Source organism: Staurois parvus, unplaced genomic scaffold (assembly GCF_062004578.1).
Source record: "Staurois parvus isolate SC_StPar_1 unplaced genomic scaffold, SC_StPar_1.0 ptg000049l, whole genome shotgun sequence".
In the NCBI taxonomy this organism is placed as follows: domain Eukaryota; kingdom Metazoa; phylum Chordata; class Amphibia; order Anura; family Ranidae; genus Staurois; species Staurois parvus.
In genome coordinates this window covers 20,362-39,917 of record NW_028317845.1, presented here as the reverse complement: position 1 = coordinate 39,917, position 19,556 = coordinate 20,362, and the positions used below count along the sequence as shown (strand labels likewise).

General features: G+C 41.1%; 1 protein-coding gene across 3 annotated transcripts in view; it reads left to right on the top strand.

The window, feature by feature from the left end:
- Positions 1-19,556, top strand: part of AMMECR1L (AMMECR1 like) — a 47,940-nt gene that overhangs the window by 23,662 nt on the left and 4,722 nt on the right. For 2 of the 3 annotated variants that reach the window (XM_089665518.1, XM_089665525.1), the window contains 5 exons: positions 2,975-3,304; positions 10,759-10,869; positions 12,534-12,648; positions 12,954-13,044; positions 15,483-15,579. In XM_089665518.1, coding sequence (XP_089521644.1) covers positions 2,975-3,304; positions 10,759-10,869; positions 12,534-12,648; positions 12,954-13,044; positions 15,483-15,579 — 744 coding nt within the window. Of the gene's footprint in view, positions 1-938; positions 1,086-2,974; positions 3,305-10,758; positions 10,870-12,533; positions 12,649-12,953; positions 13,045-15,482; positions 15,580-19,556 lie in introns of all 3 variants that reach the window. The other variant, XM_089665515.1, reaches the window with a different exon arrangement.

The window sequence follows — 19,556 nt, the reverse complement described above, 5'->3', positions numbered from 1 at the left end:
CAATTTATTATATTCATGTATTTAGTTTGAATGTTCCATAGTAACATTTTTGACTTCTGTAGAAAATACAGTAAACATTCTCAATCTGGGCATTGCTCCAGCCACATTCAGCGTGGTAAAATTCTCTAAATTAGTGAAATAGAGGGAACAATGAATTGCAGGATACACACTGTTTTACAGAATTATTTTGTGTAATGCCTATAATGCACTAATTTTATGTTTCACAGTTACAATACATAATCCGTATCACTCGTATTAATGTGAGCAAGCTTAAAGTGGAACTTTATTCAGAAAATTGAAGTGATTCTAAAGTCTCAAGGTTTTTTACTTTCATGTATTCTAAGCATGAAGGTAAAAAACCTGTGTGTAGCAGCACCCCCAGCTTCCCTAATACTTACCTGAGCCCCCTCTTGATCCAGCAATGTCTACAAGAGCCTCAGTTCTCCGGGGACTCTCACTCCTGATTGGCTGAGCCAGCAGCGGGAGGCATTGGCTCCTGCTGCTGTCAATCACAGCCAGTGAGCCAATCAGGAGGGGGCGGGGTGGGGCAGAGCCATGACTCTGTGTGTGAATGGACACATAGAGCCACTGCTCAGGAGCATGCCTGCTCCGGTGCCCCCATAACAAGCTGTTTGCTCTGGGGCACCCGACAGGAGGGAGGGACCAGGAGTGCCGGCGGGGACCCAAGAAGAGGAGGATTGGGGCTGCTCTGGGGAAAATCATTACACAGAGTAGGTAAGTATAACATGTTTGTTATATTTAAGAAAAAAAAAAGAAGACTTTAGTATCACTTATAGGTCCTGTTAGATCACTTCACACTGGCCCTTTTTGCAGTTATAGATATTTAAAACATTAAAAATAAGTGCCTATACTGTTTAAAATCCAGTAATATACTGTCTGACTGCTCTGCACATGTTTAGTTGCTCTCTGTTTTTCAGCACTGTGCCGAAAATGTAGAGGCCGATCTGCTGACAGCCTAAAGAATTAATGCTGCTCAGGGGCTCTGGGCTTCAGCAAAATGGCAGCCTCCAGCAAGAAGAAACAGGAACAATGCTGGAGGCAATTTTCAGCACACACTCATTTTGGTAGTATAATTATTAATGTGTAATGCATGTTCCTTACTAAAGAACATTATTTTTTTTATCAAATTGTTATGGGTAAAGTTCCGCTTTATGCAAGCCACAGGAGGAAGGAGAGAAAATAGCTCAATTTCCCCCATCAACAAGTTCAGAATTGATGGGAGAATAACTCCCACAGTGCTATTGTGTTCTGCCAACAGGTAGTCTTCCCTACTGGCAGAACACAATGATCACTGCTAGAGGTTATAACCACTGGCAGTGATCGCATGCAAACAATCCAACAGGCTGGTTGTACTGAAGTTGATTAATGGATTGACTTCAGTACAACCAGCCTGCCCATAGATGGATTCAGTCGTGGCTGGTCTCTGCTCAACTGGCTGAGATTCGATCCATCTATGGCCAGTTTTACTCTATGCATGTTCTGTGAGAAGCAAAGGATCAGTATAACATAACCGAGTCCCCCCATTAGATGCAAGGATTTACAGCTTTCTTAGTTTGTCTAATGTTATGAAAATCTATCAGAAGAAGGTGCCCCTTTAGATCCTACCTACAGTAATGTGACTGTGTCATTAGCTTTACAATGTTAAAGCTCACCTCCATCCAAAATATATATTTTAGACGCTGCTGGATGTCACATTATTAGCTGAGCCCTCAATACTATTTTATCTTGTTGGCTCCAAAGTTTCTTCTTTTTCTATAACTGCCTTAATTTGGAACACATTGTAAATAGTTTTCCATGAGGTGGGTGGGAGAGAGCAGTCATGAATTGGTTACAGTATGTTGAAAGGTTCATTTGCCCCCCTTTGGTCCCCTATAGAGTTCTACATGGTCGTTTCCCCTTAGGCCATAGTAGTTGGTCTATCAGCTTTTACCGGTAATGGCCCTAAAGTATGTATGTGTGTCTGTGCTTTTGGGTCTTAGAGTGTTAGCGCTTTTGGGAAACTAAAACGTTGCATGATATTTTTGTATCTGTATATAAATATAGGAAATGAATAATGTACATACAGTGTTTTTTTAGTAAAGTAGTGCAAGGAGCAAAGAACAATGCGTAGAACCCATAGCAGCCAAAGAGCATCCATCATGTAATTGACTTGGTAAAGGGAATTCTTATTAATTGCTGTGGATTCGTTCACTTTGCATTGAGTGATTTGTTCCTTGCAATGTTTGATGAGCAATCCAAATAGCTCTCATTAAAGTAGATCTAAGCCCAAAGCACTGAAATGTCATGAATGCATTATATGGAAATGTAATTTCAATAGTCATTTTTAATGTTTTTAAATCTGCAACTTCAATTAATATAATACCTGGCAATTCTGCTATGAAGATCTTTGTTAATGCACTTCCTCTTATGTGACAACACTGTCCGTGTCCCCCAATTGCTTGTCACCCTATCATATGCACTTTTGACAGAGACTATAAGCAGCCATGCTGACACATTGCACAAGCGTGTTCAGCTGTTGTTACCATCAGGAAGCCTCACTTTGGAGGGATTTTCTCCTGTTTTGGCTGTTGGACAGGAAGTGAAGGAAAATCTCTTTATTAGGACACGGGGGCAAAAAAAATGTCAGAGGTTATAATCCTCGCTTACAAAAATGAAAAAGTTATGCTTTTAGTTCTACTTTAATATTATTATTTGTTATTCTTTTTACGGGGATAAGGATTGGCATGTTCCATACCTCATATTAATGTTCACTGTGAGCCTCATGTATAAAAGTGATAGAAGAACAGTTCTTGTTTGCCATAGCAAGCAGATTTCCACATTTCTCTAGAACCATGAAGGGGGAATCTATTTGCCGAAGGTGAAAACTGTCTCTTCTGTGCACTTTTATGCGTGTAGCCCATTATTGATGGATTCCAGTGTGTATGTTGATGTGTTCTCTTGGTATTATGGACAGGGTGTGTCACAGCATGGGGAAGAGACGCTGTGTATCGACTGCAGAGAACAAGCCATCTTCAGGCTGCTGCGGAGTGAAGAAACCCAAACTGTGCCCTTCTCCAGCAGGCAGTGCCCAGCAGCCCCCAGCTCCTCATAACTGCCAGCCCCCTGAGGACAAGACGGTGGGCCCAGGTGCCCTCACCCCACTCTCCCGTCCCAACGGGACCACAAGCAGCAGGGAGCAGTTGGTGGTGACCGCTGAAATGGGCTGCTACTGCTTTGATGTTCTGTATTGTCACCTGCATGGCTTCCCACAGCCTCGTCTGCCACGTTTCACTAATGACCCCTAGTAAGTCTATCTGTAGCTTCTATCACCAGTGACCTCTAATATAGACAGTGTAGCTATCACTTTTTTTTATTTATTTGCCATACTGTATACTCCTGTGTCTTGACAATATGAACAATACAGAAATGGCTTCTTGTTGAATGGAAAGGTAAACGCACACCAATGACATAAGTACATGTGGAAATTAAAAAGGTTGATCATTTTTTAGATAGAAAGTAAATGTCCTCCTTGTTAGCTAGAGATACTGACTAGCAGAAGACTTCTTATCCAGAAGTTCTTTATGCTTGACTCCATTATGGAGAAAATAAGCCTCAGAGCTGCTCAGCCTTCTACCCTATGTAGATCCAGCTCAAAAAGTCATGTCGGGTTTCCTAGTCTCTTCTTGAAAATGGAAAACCCTTACAAAAAATAACTTCAAACCAAACTCATTAGTCTTAAATCTATGAGAATCAATATTTACATGTGTCTTTTTGTTTTTGGATTTGTTGCCTTGCAGAAGAAGGGATTTATTTTAATTTTCCTTATTTAGTGCATTATATTAGTAAAAAAGACATTAAATGATTACACATTATAAAGAGTTTATATTTTCTTTTATGGCAACCATCTTGAGGTGCACACAGGTGATGTTTGCTAATTTATGCAGCCGTTTAAAGGATAAGTTCACCTTTCAACAAAAAATAATTAATTTCCCTTTTTTAGGCAGGTACAAAAATGTGCATTTTTTGTTTTGGGAGCCTGTAAAGCATTGCACCAGCGATCAGCAGATCGCTGATTACATGCAGGTCTCCTGTGTATCTGCTTCCTGGTACCTCGTACGGGGAAGCCGATACTTACTGACAGAGAGACTCAATGAACTACCACAGCGCCATGATAATTCATTGAGGACTACAAGACGACAGTCGCAAAGGCTGCTGGGACTTGTAGTTTGCTCATTCACAGAATACTGTGATGAGTGATGCTGCCGGGCGAGCAGAGCCCTGCTCGGCCATGTTTTTTTTTTAAATTGTGACAGCTAGCGGGAAGAAGATCCCCTGCTAGCTGTCACAATGGGGAGCCATGAACATGGGTGGAACATGTTCTGAAAGGTGAACCTATTCTTTAATGTTGGATCAGGAAGCTGTGGCTAAGTTTATAATTAGGGCAAACCTTGCCACGCCTCAGAAAAGCTATCTGCAGTGGATTATTTTTTAGAGGAGTTTGACAGGCATTAAATAGGTGATATGTTGCTTCCTTACCCCTGCTTTAACTCCTTAAAGCCTACACGTGGTTGCAGGGCAGTTACACTGGTCAGTCATTTTCAGTTGAATGGGTTCTATGGCTGTCCTGCCTGCTGAATGCAACAAGGGGTTAAATGTTTGCTCATCTGTCTGATTTGACCACCTCAACTGCACGTATAAATGGACCTTTGTCTGTGAGCACTGTGCAACCTGGCCGCCATATCTGACAAATCACTATAATTCCCAGTGTCTGGCAAGAGTATAGTCACAAAAGGTGACAGGAGTAAAAGGTAAAAAGACTTATTGGGATTGAGTTACTAAAGGCAAATAGACTGTGCACTTTGCAAGTGCAGTTGCTCCAGACCTTAGTAAATGACGGGAAGCTTCACTTTGGAAAATACCCAATAACATCTAAGGAAAATAAAAAACAGCATTTTTGCTTGCACATGATTGAACGATGGTCAGCAGAGCTTCCCCTCATTTACGAAGCACTGGAGCAACTGCCCTTGCAAAGTACACAGTCATTTAGCCTTTAGTAAATCCACCCCATTGTCTTATTTCATATGTCTAAATTTATACTCGGTGACCAATAAAATGTTAACACTGTTCTATGTAAAGGTCCTCTTTTATCCATGTGCTATGTCTAGTAGTAGTTAGTCTTATGCAACTGGACTTGTTCTGTAAGGTTGAAGAAGTTTTGTAGCTTATCCAAGCCACATCGTAGAACTAAAGCAGTGGCTTGGGTAAGCTCAAACTGTCTTTAACATTACAGAACACGTCCAGATGAAAGTGACTACGACTAGTATTATAAATATTGGCACCCCTGCATTTCTGTCAGATTATGCACTACTTCGCCCAGAAAATTGTTGCAGTTACAAATGTTTAGGCATTTTCATGTTTATTTCTATTGTTTGTATTGGTTTGACACAAAAAAGTGGAGAAACAAAAAGCCAAATCTGACACATTCCACACAAAAAATGGACTGGACAAAATTATTGGCATCCTCAATTTAATATTTGGTAGCACACCCTCTGGAAAAAAAAATAACTGAAATCAATTGCTTCCTGTAACCATCAATGAGTTTTTTACACCTTTCTACTGGAAGTTTGGATCACTCTTCTTTCACCAACTGCTCCAAGTCTCTCAGATTGGAAGGCTTCTTTTTCCCAACTGCTGTTTTGAGATCTCTCTGCAGGTGTTCTATGGGATGGAGATCTGGACTCATTGCTGGCCAGTTAAGTACTCTCCGGCGCTTTGTCTGAAACAGTTTTGGGTGCTTTTCAATGTGTGCTTTGGGTCATTGTAAGATCCATGACCTCTGAATGAGACCCAGCTTTCTGTCACTGGGCCCTGCATTCCATCCCAGAATTCATTGGTATTCTTCAGATTTCATAGTGCCATGCACACAGTTAAGGCATCCAGTGCGTGAAGCAGCAAAGCAACCCCAAACATCAGTGAAGCTCCGCCATGTTTGACTGTAGGGACTGTATTCTTTTCTTTAAAGGCCTTATTTCTTTTTCTGAAAACAGTAGAATGATGGGCTTTACCAAAAAGCTGTCATTTTGTTTCGTCTGTCATACAGCACATTCTCTCAAAAGGATTTTGGCTTCCTCAGGTAAATTTTGGGAAACTCCAATCTGGCATATTTATGTTTCTGTGTCAGCAGAGGGGTCCCCCTGGGTCTCCTACCATAGCATCCCTTTTCATTCAAATGGCAGTGTATAGTGTGAGCCGACAAAGTTGTACCCTGTGCCTGAAGGTCAGCTTGAATTTATCTGGCAGTTGATCGAGGTTCTTTATCCACCATTCCAACAATCCTTCGTTGGAATCTTTGATCAATTTTTTTTTTCTTTTTTCCATGTCCAGGGAGATTAGCTACAGTGCCAGGCTGTAGGTATTAGCTACAGGCTGTAAACGTCTTGACAATGTTGCGCACAGTGGACATAGGAACATTTAGATCTCTGGAGATGGACTTGTAACCTTGAGATTGTCCATGCTTTTCAACAATTTTTGTTCTCAAATCCTCAGACAATTCTTTGCTGCTCTTTCTCTTCTCCATGCTCCATGTGGCACACAGAGACGCACAACAGAAAGGTTGAGTCTTTTTTTCACCATTTTAACTCGTTCCCAGTGTGATTTCTGTATTGTCAGTACCTGTTAATTGATACAGGTGAGTTTAATTACAAATTTACAGGACCATCACAAAGTTGGAATGCAATTATTTCTTATAATTTTGAGAACTTGCCAATGATTTTGTCCAGTCCATTATTGGGGTTTTGCGTGGAATATGTCAGATTTGACTTTTTGCTTCTCCGCTTTATTTTGTGTCATACCAATACAAAGAAAATAAACATGAGAATGCCCAATCATTTGTTATTGCAACAATGTTCTGGGTGAAGTGGTGTATTATGTGACAGAAATGCAGGGGTGCCAATATTTTTGGCCATGACTGTATATTTTTTATATCTGGAACTGCTTCATCTGGGATCTGCAGCTGTAACTTCATTGTGTCACCTACTTTGCACTGAGAGTGGGCTTTCCAGGAAAGCAGCTACATACACTGTTGATTCTAATAGTTGAAGTTATTCTACATGAACTCTCTTATCAGCCAAATGCTTAGTAATTCTATTTAGCCAATTTTGTGATCTAGTCACCCTTGCCAAGACAGCACAGCTAAGACCCTTGTCCTCTAGGGCATTTAAGCTGTGCAGCCTGATTCAGAACCCACCCCCAGTCTGCTGAATGATACATAGTAGCATTAATTACTGTTTTTATATCTGCCTGGATTTCAGCTTTTAAATGTTTTGCTAAAGAAAAAACAATCCCTCTGGGTGAACAATGTGCATTATATGGACTTTAGCAAGTTTTTTTGAACTTTCTCTTTTTTCTCAAGAAATTGCCCTTGACACGTCTTTTTTTTTTAAAACTCTTTTCTGCTGAATGGAAAGGGCTGTCTACATTAAAAGTACATGAACAATCTCAATTTCCAAGAAAAGGAACAATTTCTGCATCCCATTAGGTGTAGATGAGCTTTAGAAAGTATCTCACCAAATATTAAACTTGTTGCAGGGGATGCCTATAACTGACTTGTAGCTCAGTGCAATCATCTAAATGAGACAATCACCCAAGCAGGAAATTAGATTTCTGCATACATACCATGTACAGTTGTGTCCAAAATTATTCAACCCCCAATGCTGTAAAGGGGTTTAGGGACTATAGTGTACATTTGGAATTGTATTCAGAATCAAATCCTACAAGGACGTTGTAACTACCCAAATGCAACTAAAATGACATCAATTGTTTATGTAATACAGTAGTAAATGGTTCTTATGTGGTTTCTTCATTGCCACAATTATTCAACCCCTTAAAGACTACCACTCTGAAGAACAGAGGTTCATACAGGTGCTTTCCATCAGGTATTGAAAACACCTGTGGATGTCACCGAGCAGCAATCAAGCATAATAAGCACCAATTAGGCAGCTTTAAAATGACTGTGATACTCAGCTCCTTCTAGACATTTACTGGTGTGGTTACAAACATGGTGAAGGCAAGAGAATGGTCCAGGAAGACAAGAGAAGAGGTGATTTCTCTTCACAGGAAGGGCAATGGCTATAAGAAGATTGCAAAGATGTTAAACATACCAAGAGACACCTTAGGAAGCATCATTCGCAAATTCAAGGCAAAGGGCACTGTTGAAACGCTACCTGGTCGTGGCAGAAAGAAGATGCTGACTTCGACTGCTGTGCGCTACCTGAAGCGTAGAGTGGAGAGAAGTCCCCGTGTGACTGCTGAGGAACTGAGAAAAGATTTGTCAGATGTGGGTACAGAAGTTTCAGCCCAGACAATAAGACGCACACTGCGTAATGAAGGCCTCCGTGCCAGAACTCCCAGGCGTACCCCCTTGCTGTCTCCAAAGAATAAGAAGAGTCGACTGCAGTATGCCAAAAGCCATGTGGACAAACCACAAAAGTTGTGGGATAGTGTTCTGTGGACTGATGAAACAAAATTAGAACTGTTTGGGCCCATGGATCAACGCTATGTTTGGAGGAGGAAGAACAAGGCCTATGATGAAAAGAACACCTTGCCTACTGTGAAGCATGGTGGAGGGTCAATCATGCTTTGGGGCTGTTTTGCTTCTGCAGGTACAGGGAAGCTTCAGCGTGTGCAAGGTACCATGAATTCTCTTCAGTACCAGGAGATATTGGATGGAAACGTGATGCAGTCCGTCACACACCTGAGGCTTGGGAGACGTTGGACCTTTCAACAGGACAATGATCCCAAGCATACCTCCAAGTCCACTAGAGCATGGTTGCAGAGGAAAGGCTGGAACATTTTGGAGTGGCCATCGCAGTCACCAGACTTAAATCCGATTGAGAACCTCTGGTGGGACTTAAAGAAAGCAGTTGCAGTGCGCAAGCCTAAGAATGTGACTGAACTGGAGGCCTTTGCCCATGAAGAATGGGCGAAGATACCCGTAGATCGCTGCAAGACACTTGTGTCAAGCTATGCTTCACGTTTAAAAGCTGTTATAACTGTAAAAGGATGCTGTACTAAGTACTAAGATTGAATGTCACTTGGGGGTTGAATAAAACTGATAATGCTGTGAGCACAGAAAAGACATTTGTGGTTATTTCATTATAACTGTTATGTTATATTTGTCTGACCTACAAGTGCCTCTTTAATGTAAATGTAAGCAAGATGACTGAATGATCAAAAGCAATGTCAAACTGGCCAAAACACTCAATTTCAGTGGGGGTTGAATAATTTTGGACACAACTGTACATAAAGCTTCCCATATTGGGGGCAAGCAACATCTGAGTTTTTTATTATTACGTTTGTATTTTTTGGCAAAATATTTATATATGTCCTTCTAATGAAATGTATAGTTTTTTTCTTTTTAATGTAAATAAGATTATCAATATTTGCTAAAGTTTTAAATGTGTTTTTATGTATAATTTTGGATACACATACTTATATGTTTTATGGGAGCAGCCATATTTGCTTTTTACATATGCAGGCTCTGCTTGCTGTTTTTCAGTGCTGCACCATGGTTTGCATTACTGCTTTTTCTTAGGCCCCTTTCACACTAGCAGTCCGATCGGGTACGCCTGTCCGTTTTTTCAGGTGGACCCAATCAGACCCTTCATTCTCCTTTATGGAGCAGACGGTGTAAACGGACATGGGGTATCCCTTCCCCTCTGTCTAGGTGAATCAGATGGCATGCAGTCCATTTACATCCGACCACCCATTGAGGAAAATTGGGCTGCGTCTGTGTCCGCTCTGCATAAGCAGAGTGGACACAGACCAGTCATCTGCATGCTCAGTGGGGGATCAACGGACAGAAACCCTGCTGAGCAAGTGGATTCCTGGTAGTCAGTTGACTCATTGAGCACAATGTACTCTCTGGGTGGCTAATATCTGAACAGGCAGTGCAATTGTTGTGCAGGGTAATTACCCAAAGCATTTGCAATAGGAGCAGCAATAGCCATACCTGACTATAAAGCTGGGCATACATGGGTCAGTTTTTTTTGCTCAGCCAGCAGGCTGATCTAAAAAAGACTGAAGAGATTCCCCATCCACACAAGTGAGTTGGATTGAGGAATCCTCCACGCTGTGTTATTGTATTCTGATAACGGGGACTCTTCCACTGTCAGAATACACAGAGCAGCACTGTAACCAATTGGCTGCAGTACTGATCAGACAAATATTTTCCAAAAAGCCCATTTGTGAGAGGTCAATCATTAGACTGACTTCTCATGAATTGGAATGGCCAAAGATGGATGGTCCCTGCGGAACCGGTCAAATGTCAATCCATTTATGGCCAGCTTAAGTTATTAGAAAAGTGTCTTCTAGTTATGTAAATTCTTGTTGCAGTTGCTGGAAACTCAGGGTGCAGCATAACACCTTTGAGATGTAATACATTTGGGATGGAGTACCCACTCATCCTTGGACAGTTGCACAATCCACTGATGTCTTTGGGACTCTTTAATTCCAGGATGCTACAGGTCTCCTGCGGAATCACAGTTATGGAGCTCTTAGCTAAGTTAGAGGATCCAGCAAGATACTGAACGGGTTTTCAGTCTATATGATAGTTTTACAATGGTTTATATAATACACTGTTATTTAAACATTTATGCAGATATAAAACATGAACCTGTTTCATTTGTAATTTCTTGGATTTCATAAATTTACTTTGTGGATAATTTGCAGTGTTCTTTTGTTCACTTCTCTTATTTCCAGTCCGTTGTTTGTTACGTGGAAGGCGGGGCGTGATAAGCGTCTTCGTGGCTGTATCGGGACCTTTTCAGCCATGAATCTACACTCAGGTCTCAGGGAATACACCTTAACCAGGTACCAAAACTGCAACAGATTTCATTTATCAAGCTGGCCTTTAGCATAAAGTGGTCATTTCTTTAAGGGATATATTTAGGTTTATTTTAGGGATGCTGCTTATCATCCACTTATACAAGGCTATTATATGGCTAATTAATCACTAAACTGAAATTGTATTTTGCCCTACTTGCTGGAAGAGGTTAAACTATTGGAACTGGATTTCCAAAAAAAACTTGAGGAAAGCGAAGAGTAGATTGATAGCAGCCTTTTATGATTTCAATTGTCTTTTTTCAGTGGAGATTAGAAGAGAAAGATTATTCTGCCTGTTTGTAAAGAATAATGTGTCCATTTTTCTTTTACTTTTTACTTTTATTAATTTCCTGTTACATCTGATATCTTAAAGGGTATCTCTACTTTGTGCATTTCTTTTGTTTTCTTTTTATTCATTCCCACACTCCCCCATACCTAGATGTAGCAAGTGTTTCATAAGGCTCCAGCAGGATAACAGGGTAGCGGGAGAGTAAATGAAAGGTAAATAGCAGTGAGGGGGATGGCCTTTCTGTTGAACCTTGTTACTTTGCCCTAAATGCGTAACGTACAGGTTCTCTTTTAGAGCATGTGTAAACCTTAAATCGGAGTTCCACTCACTCTGTAAAAAAAATAAAAGTCAGCAGCTATAAAAACTGTAGCTGCTGACATTTAAAAAACAGCTACTCACCTGTCCCACGATCCCGTGTTTCCCCCGCTGCAGCCCGTTTCACCGGCTGTCCTGTATTCCAGGTGCTGGCATCTTCAGTGTGGGCACACGGCTGTGACAGCTTCACAGCTGGGTGCCCACTGCATATTCACGAGTAGCACTGCGCTTCCTGAATGGCCCCGTCATCTTCTGGGACCTGTCACGTGTCCCACAAGACTTCGGTGAGGGAGGGTAGGAGGACAACTTCTGTTTCCGCTTAGGTGATCGCAGCGGAAGTGGCAGTGGGTACCTGTCAAATTCAGGTCCCCTTTCCCCCCCCCGCTCCCCAAAGGTGCCAATCCTTAATGGGGAGCGGGGGACCAATCTTTAAAGAGGAACTTCCCCTTTTGGGTGGAACTCCGCTTTAAGTTAGGTGTGCCCCTAGAAGGGCAGTCAGTCATACAAGGATTAATTTACTACTCTCTAAAATGCTAATACTCATCTTGGCTAAGTGTTGTGTTAAGCTATTGAAGCGTATGAAAGGAGGAGGAGGAAGATGGTACATTCAGAAGCTGCAAGTGCTTCCTATCTCAGGGGTAAACGCAATACAAGGTTTCTCACCCATCCAATTGAGAGCTGTTGGCCAATATGCATCTGCCTGAACCCTATTAGCATCTCATATGTTTTATTGAAGTGCTTTTAATCCTTTGTGCTGCAACAAAATTATTTTTCTTGGTTGTACTATATTTTCCATTTAACAAACATGCCACAGATTTCAAATGTCAGCTTCCATGATCTAGCTGGAAATAACATGCTATGTTGATAAACTTATTGTTGTCAGCATTCAAAATAGCAGTGAAACCAGACACCTTCAATGCAGAATATTGTGAAATACATAAATTACTGTTGTTAACACACTCGGCCTACTGCTCCAAATGTATAAAATCTATTATGCATACTACAAATATAAATATTATTTCTGTGACATTGGTTTTTCATTCTGCAGTGCCCTTAAAGACAGCCGCTTTCCTCCACTAACCCGAGAGGAACTTCCCAAGCTGTCATGCTCCGTGTCTCTGCTCACCAACTTTGAAGATGTAGGCGACTTCTTGGATTGGGAGGTGAGTTATTTATTAAAAATAATCTATAAAGGTTTTAGTCAACTTTCTTTTAACCTTTTTGTTTGGATGAATGTAAGAAAGGAATGTAAGTGTCGGTACACCACAGCATCCATTGGACATTCTCTTCCAGTGGATGTTTATTACAATTAACACAATTCTATGTTCTAAATGTAGACAAATATATACAGTACAATGTTTACGTTTATATTTTTAGAGTTCATTCCCAAAGTCTTTACAATCGTTCATTAAATGTTTCTAGTCAAAACGGGTCAACTCTGTCTAGTTTTGTTAATTTTCCCATTCAGGTTGGAGTCCATGGAATCCGGATTGAGTTCCTAAATGAGAAAGGAGTAAAACGCACAGCCACCTACCTGCCAGAAGTAGCCAAGGAACAAGGTGTGTCTGTTTCAGTGTCTCTATCTTTGGTCAGTCAGATAATTACACGGTGTTGTACTGCAATTATAGGAACAGCCTAGACTGTGGACTGTTAAAGGAACAGCCCAGATGAGGGGTGCTCAACCCGTGGCCCTCGGAGCCCTCTGCCCTCAAACTGAATGCAGGAGTTTTGGTGCATAGTTACATAGTTAGTCTGGCTGAAAAAAGACAAACGTCCATCCAGTTCAAGCATAGAAAAAAAAAAAGTTATAATCCTATACCCACAGTTGATCCAGAGGAAGGCAAAAAAAACCCAGCAAAGCATGATCCAATTTGCACCTGCTGGGAAAAAAATTCTCATCCAATCGGATATTCCCTGGATCAACTTTACCTATAAATGTTAGCATCCAGTTATATTCTGTGTATCTAAGAAACAATCCAGGCCTTTTTTGAAGCAATCCACTGAGCTGGCCAGAGCCAACTCTTGAGGGAGTCTATTCCACATTTTCACAGCTCTCACTGTGAAGAAACCTTTCCATGTTTGGAGATTAGAGTTCTTTTCCTCCAGACATAGAGTGCCCCCTTGTCCTCTGTGATGAATAGCTCTACACCGTGTTCACTATATGAACCACTTATGTATTTAGACATGTTGATCATATCCCCCCCCCTTAATCTCCTTTTCTGAAGAGAGAATAAATTCAGTTCCTCTAATCTTTCCTCATAGCTGATCTCCTCCATGCCTCTTATCAGTTTGGTTGCCCTTCTCTTTACTTTCTCAAGTTCCCCAATGTTCTTATTGTGTTCTTTCAGAAAGTGCACCACACCCTCAATATATTACGGAAGTCTATGGCAAAGCGCAGCTAACCTGCAGGTGCGTTGCTCTGCACCTTGCGGGTAAACCACAGTGCATCATTGTGAAAACAGCCTTATGGGGGCTCAATACAGTAACAGCTTATTTACATTTGTGGTTTGGGTGGAAGTAAAACCCCATAGTTGAGATGTGTTTTAACCCCCTCTCCCTAACCACTGATGTAGTATCAGGGGTCGCAGCGGTGACCCCACCACATGCTCCAGGGGTGCCCGTGCAGCCTCCCTGTCACATTCTGTTATAAAATTGGACAGGAGGGGCGACGGTGGCGGCATATACTGGAACGATCCTATCCATTTTCCTCCTGAAACCGCTGAAAGCCTCGTTCTCCTCCTCTTCTGCAGGCTGCAGGAGAAAAATGTTCATTATGCTATCATGTGGTGACCGGTTACCAAACCATGTAAGTGGTCCTCACTCTTCAAGAGGTTGAGCAACCTTGGCCTAGACTATGGGCTGTCACAGCATTACCTGCTATAGAAAACACGTAAGCCATCACCATTTCACCAGCAGGTCAGGGAATTATCTACAGTGGTGGAGTCAATATTTGCAATCAGAAAGGTAAAGAACAATAATATGGAGGAGAGTATTTTCAACTTTATGAAGTGAGCATGTCGGGAGAGTCTAAATATCTAACATCAGTTCATTTTATCTAATCTTATTTAATTCAGGTCATCATCTGCAAAATGTAAAGACTACTAGCAAAGCTTTGTGCAACCAATCAGAATTAAACTTTTAACTGATCTAACTACAGATGCAATGGCTATGATATGCTTATAGCCGTTGAGCTTTGCTTTAATGACTATACCCATGGCTGTATATGAGTAAGGGTATTGGGTCTGTTATATGACACATGTTCTATGGCACACCATCTCTGTTAGCCCTATCTATAAAATAAATATGTAGAGCTGTGCCCATCCTTGTTCACACACAGTACATGGTAAAGCCTGGTTGGCTGCTAGGGGCAAGTGATCTGTTGCTTATTGTTTATGCACGAAGCCCCCCCTAGTAGAACTAAAGAAGGGAGAAGAAAGGAAACTGGAACAGATGTGAAATGTTTGCTCATATCAACCAGTCAGATTGCACAAATAATTGGACCAGTTACTGTGGGCAACAGTCCCATTTATTGTCTGTTTGTCTCTACATGTGTCCAGCCTTTGCACTTTCTGCAGAGTAGCATGTGCTTAGAGACTTTACATACACATTTAGATATTGTTTCAAAGATCATGATAACCTACATTTCTCTACCTATGGCACTTATTTGAGACTTCACTACAATTGTCACCATATGTTAAATTTTAGCAAATAACTGATTAGACTGGGTAATGAAATAATCAGTGGGAAACTTAGGAGTATCTACGGTATATGGCTCATTTTATTGTTGGTAATGCATGCTGGGAATTGGCAGTTTCTTGGCCTATGGGCATCTGCGAGTTACCTGTGGTTGGTGTATGCTTTTCTCTTGCTGGCTGAGGATCATAAGGAGAGAGCTTGCACACATCTGAAAATGGTAGAAACGACTGTAGTCAGTTTCATAGTGACTTTCATCATTTGAAGTTTCTTCATATCTTAACATGTATATGTGTTTCCCTAGACTGGGATCAGATTCAGACAATAGACTCTCTGCTCAGGAAAGGCGGCTTTAAAGCTCCTATTACTAATGAGTTTAGGAAAAGCATCAAACTTACAAGGTAAGTGTCTTTACCTGAAATCTATATGTTTACCTGTAACAGAGAATAATACATTCTCATTACATTCAAGGCATCTAAGGGTTGATTTACTAAAGGAAAATACACTGCACTGCAAGTGCAGTTACTCTTGATCTGAGTGGAAGCTCTGCTGATTTCTATCATCCAAAGATGTGCAAGCAAAAATGCTGTTTTTCCTTGCACGTGTTTAGGTATTCTTGGCAGAGTGAAGCTTTACTTCATTTACTAAGCTCTGGAGCCAGTGCACCGTATATTTGCCTTTAATAAATCAATCCCTTATGTTATTTCCCCATTTGTCATGTAACAATACTTTTCTGATTGTACAGTATGGGATACAGACTTCTAAGTCTTTACAACTGGGCTTTATGTAGCTACCATCAGGTGATTGAACACTGACAAATAAAACCTGTTGGGACATCCTCTATATAACCCCTCCCACTTAAGTTATAGACTTCTCTCTGGTGAGAGAAGCTTGTCTTCTCATATGGAGATTTTGTCAAAATTGTTTCTCTGTTTAACCTTCTCTCAAATTGGCTTCACCGTAGACACTGCAGCTTTTTATTGCAGTTTCCATATTGGTTGTCCCCTAGGCAGCACCCCAGTTTGTTATTTCCCCTTTGGAAGTTAGTTTTCCTGGCTGTGCTTACTGGTGGCGGCTCAGGGGTTAACACTGCATTGGCACCCTTTTTTGGCCAGGTGGTGCTGTTCTGGAGGTCACCTGTGGCAGCACTTTTGTACCGTTGGATATTGATATCATGCTGTAGGGCCTCACTTTCTGCCATAATGTCTGCGTTCATGTGCAGTATTTCAGGCCTTATTAAGGCCATGGGCAACAAGAGTTGCACACTCTTTGACGTCACTTTTGAACCTGATGAGGCTCCAGAAGAAGTGTATGCAGAAGCGGAAGATACTTCGGCAACAGACCACAGATTGGGAGGATGCATCCTGTGCTTAAGTCTATAAGTTGAATGAAATAATTTCCATGCTCATAGACACAGTACACTCTTGCTTGGCATTAGAACAGCCTGAATCTGTATACTTCAGGGTGTCCAGTATGGGATCTCTAAAAATCCCAATATATCTAAGACTTTTCCGGTCCACTCTCTCATTGAGCCTGTCTCATATGGAAACTGGTGTTAACTTGAGAAGCTGTTCTCTCTTCCCAAGTGATTTGCTCGAAGTATCTTATTGAGGAAAGTGTTTTTATGTAAGTGGGTTTTCCTGTGGTGGATCCTGCTACTTCTTACCTTAATAGGAAACTCACAGCCCCTGTAAAGGATGTTCATCTGCTCAAGGATTCAGTATATAAGAAGCTGAAGGTCCTCTTTAAAGTGACATTAAACAACGTCCTTATTCTCAAAAAAAATTACCTATACAAATCCAATGACCCTGTAATCTATTTTGTATGAAGTTGCTTCTTACTGTGTTTTTCTGCCTCCTTTTAATGTCCTCAGTGAGCTTCTGAACCACTCCTTCCCACCCCTAACTTCCATTTCTTTGGAACAAACCGTGCACATTGGCTGCAGTAATGTGCACTGCTCTGTATTCTACAATTCCCATAGTCCATCTCAGGAGCAAGCCAGAGAGGGTGGCTATATTCCTACATATCCCTGGCAGCACATGTATCAAGACAGCGGTGGATTTTTATTGACATACTACACTAGAAGTGAGAGGCCATTTCAAACTATGTATGAGGAACGTACTGTATGTCTCTCTTGGATGCTGGGTTTTTCCTCCTTATATCATTATTTCATCTGCAATTCACTAGATGCACTTTTTCCACTCCTATGTTGAGTGGAGGTGTATTTTGATACAACTGGTTCGAACATTACCCACCTTTTTGATTTGAGCCATATTTGACGTTGACGTTTATCCCATATATGTTTGCTTCTAGAGAACTGGTGAGATTGTGCCCATCTTTGCCTGTCAGTGGTCTTTGTATGTCACCCCACAGCCTAGATGAAAATGGTGTTGGTGTATCATCTTTTTTTGGTTTTAGATGTTAAGAATACCTGTCGCACTTGAGTTTAACAATCTGAAGAAGCGGTTGTTACTGCGAAACACATAGTCATCATATTCAACAAGTGTAACTCTATACTATGATCAGTTTATTCTTTCTATTACATGAACTGTGTTTTTAATGTATTTTCAATAAAAAATTTTTGCAATATATATATATATATATATATATTTTTTTTTTATAGAATCACGTTTGTAGAGTTCATTTTGCTATATACATATACCGGCAGGTCACCCTTGATTACCCTTCGTTTTTGTTTTTTGTGTTTTTCTCAACTACATTCCTACATACAGTGAGACCATGGATAACAAGCATAGCAGCCTTCTAACAGGAAGTCAGATCACAGCAGCAAAATAAAAAAAAAAGGAATTTGAGATTGAGAGGAGGTTGGGGGCAATGTGAAGAGTACTTTTTAAGTTAATAATACATAACTTATATAGAATTTTCTTTTTTTAAAACCAGAGTTTAGTGTCACTTTAAAACCATATTTCTCTGGCTGGGCCCACCATGCAGCCTGTGGTTGCTTTCATGACTGTCTGTAAGATTAATTGTGGTCTGGGAAAATTGTAGGGCTTGAGAGACTAGTTCATTATGGATGCTTCTGTCCACAGTCGAATAGAATTGTTGCAAACAGCCTTACGATACTATGTAAATGCCTTGGCTAATTCTTGCTGTCAGCATTCCAGGATGAGCCTTCTTTTAAACCATGTGCGCAGAATTCTCTGGCTCAAAGGTTATGTTCAAACCTCTTTATGGTCTTGAAGCCCACTGGAGAATTTTGTCCAGTTCTCCAAGTTTTCCAAATTTCTCAATTTGTTCCTGCGGGTACAGAAATTTCACATGGAGAATGTGAGGTTGGTCATTGTCTCTTCTTAAGGGGTTAAACGCACCATAGCAGCACTCCCTCGCAGCTTCTGCCTAACTATTGAGGCTCTAACTAGTATCTGAAGCTAGGGGGTGCTGTGACGTCACCCCCTCTGTCATGTGACAGTGCTCGGATCTAGTGATTGGCTGCTAGATCTGCACTATGATATGGGGGATAATTACAGTCAAAAGGATGGCTGACAAGTTGACAATACTAGTGGAAGGGGTGCCCTTCATCTTTGTCTTAAATTAACAAGATGACAGTTTATTTTCAATATCTTCTTGATATGGCAGTCAAGGGACAGTGTTGACAGTGATTCTGGACAGTATATGGCAGACAATGTAGTACTGTGGCAAATAGGTTGCACAGAATGCCAAAGACCCTGAAACAAAAAAGTCATGGCAAGGCAGCAGTCAGGTGAACAGAGTTGACAAGCTATACAAAGCACAGTAGAAAACAGAATATATAGTACTGTATGCAGAAGATGGTAATGTGGAGAGCAGTGCAAACAGGCACAGGCAGAATTCAAGGTCTTATTTTCACAGTGAAAATAGACCTACAAAAAATAATACTGCAGAAACATAGGAGAAATCTTCAGAGAACATAGTTTATATGGTGGTGGAGGAGAGGCAACAGAGGATATAGTGTGGACATGGGGAGTATAGCTACCAGAGAATGTAGGGGAGAACTGTGGGGAGAACTACCAGAGATTGTAATGTGGACATGGAGAGCAGAGCTACCAGAGAATGTAGTTTGGACATGGAGAGGAGAGCCACCAGAGAATGTAGTATGGACATAGGAAGGAGAACCACCAGAGAATGTAGTGTGGACATGGAGAGGTGAGCTACCATAGAATGTAGTGTGGACATGGAGAGGAGAGGTACCAGAGAATGTAGTGTGTGCATGGGGAAAAGAGATACCAGAGAATGTAATGTGGACATGGGGAGGAGACCTACCAGAGATTGTAATGTGGACATGGAGAGCAGAGCTACCAGAGAATGTATTGTTGACATAGGGAGGAGAGCCACCAGAGAATGTAGTGTGGACATGGAGAGGTGAGCTACCATAGAATGT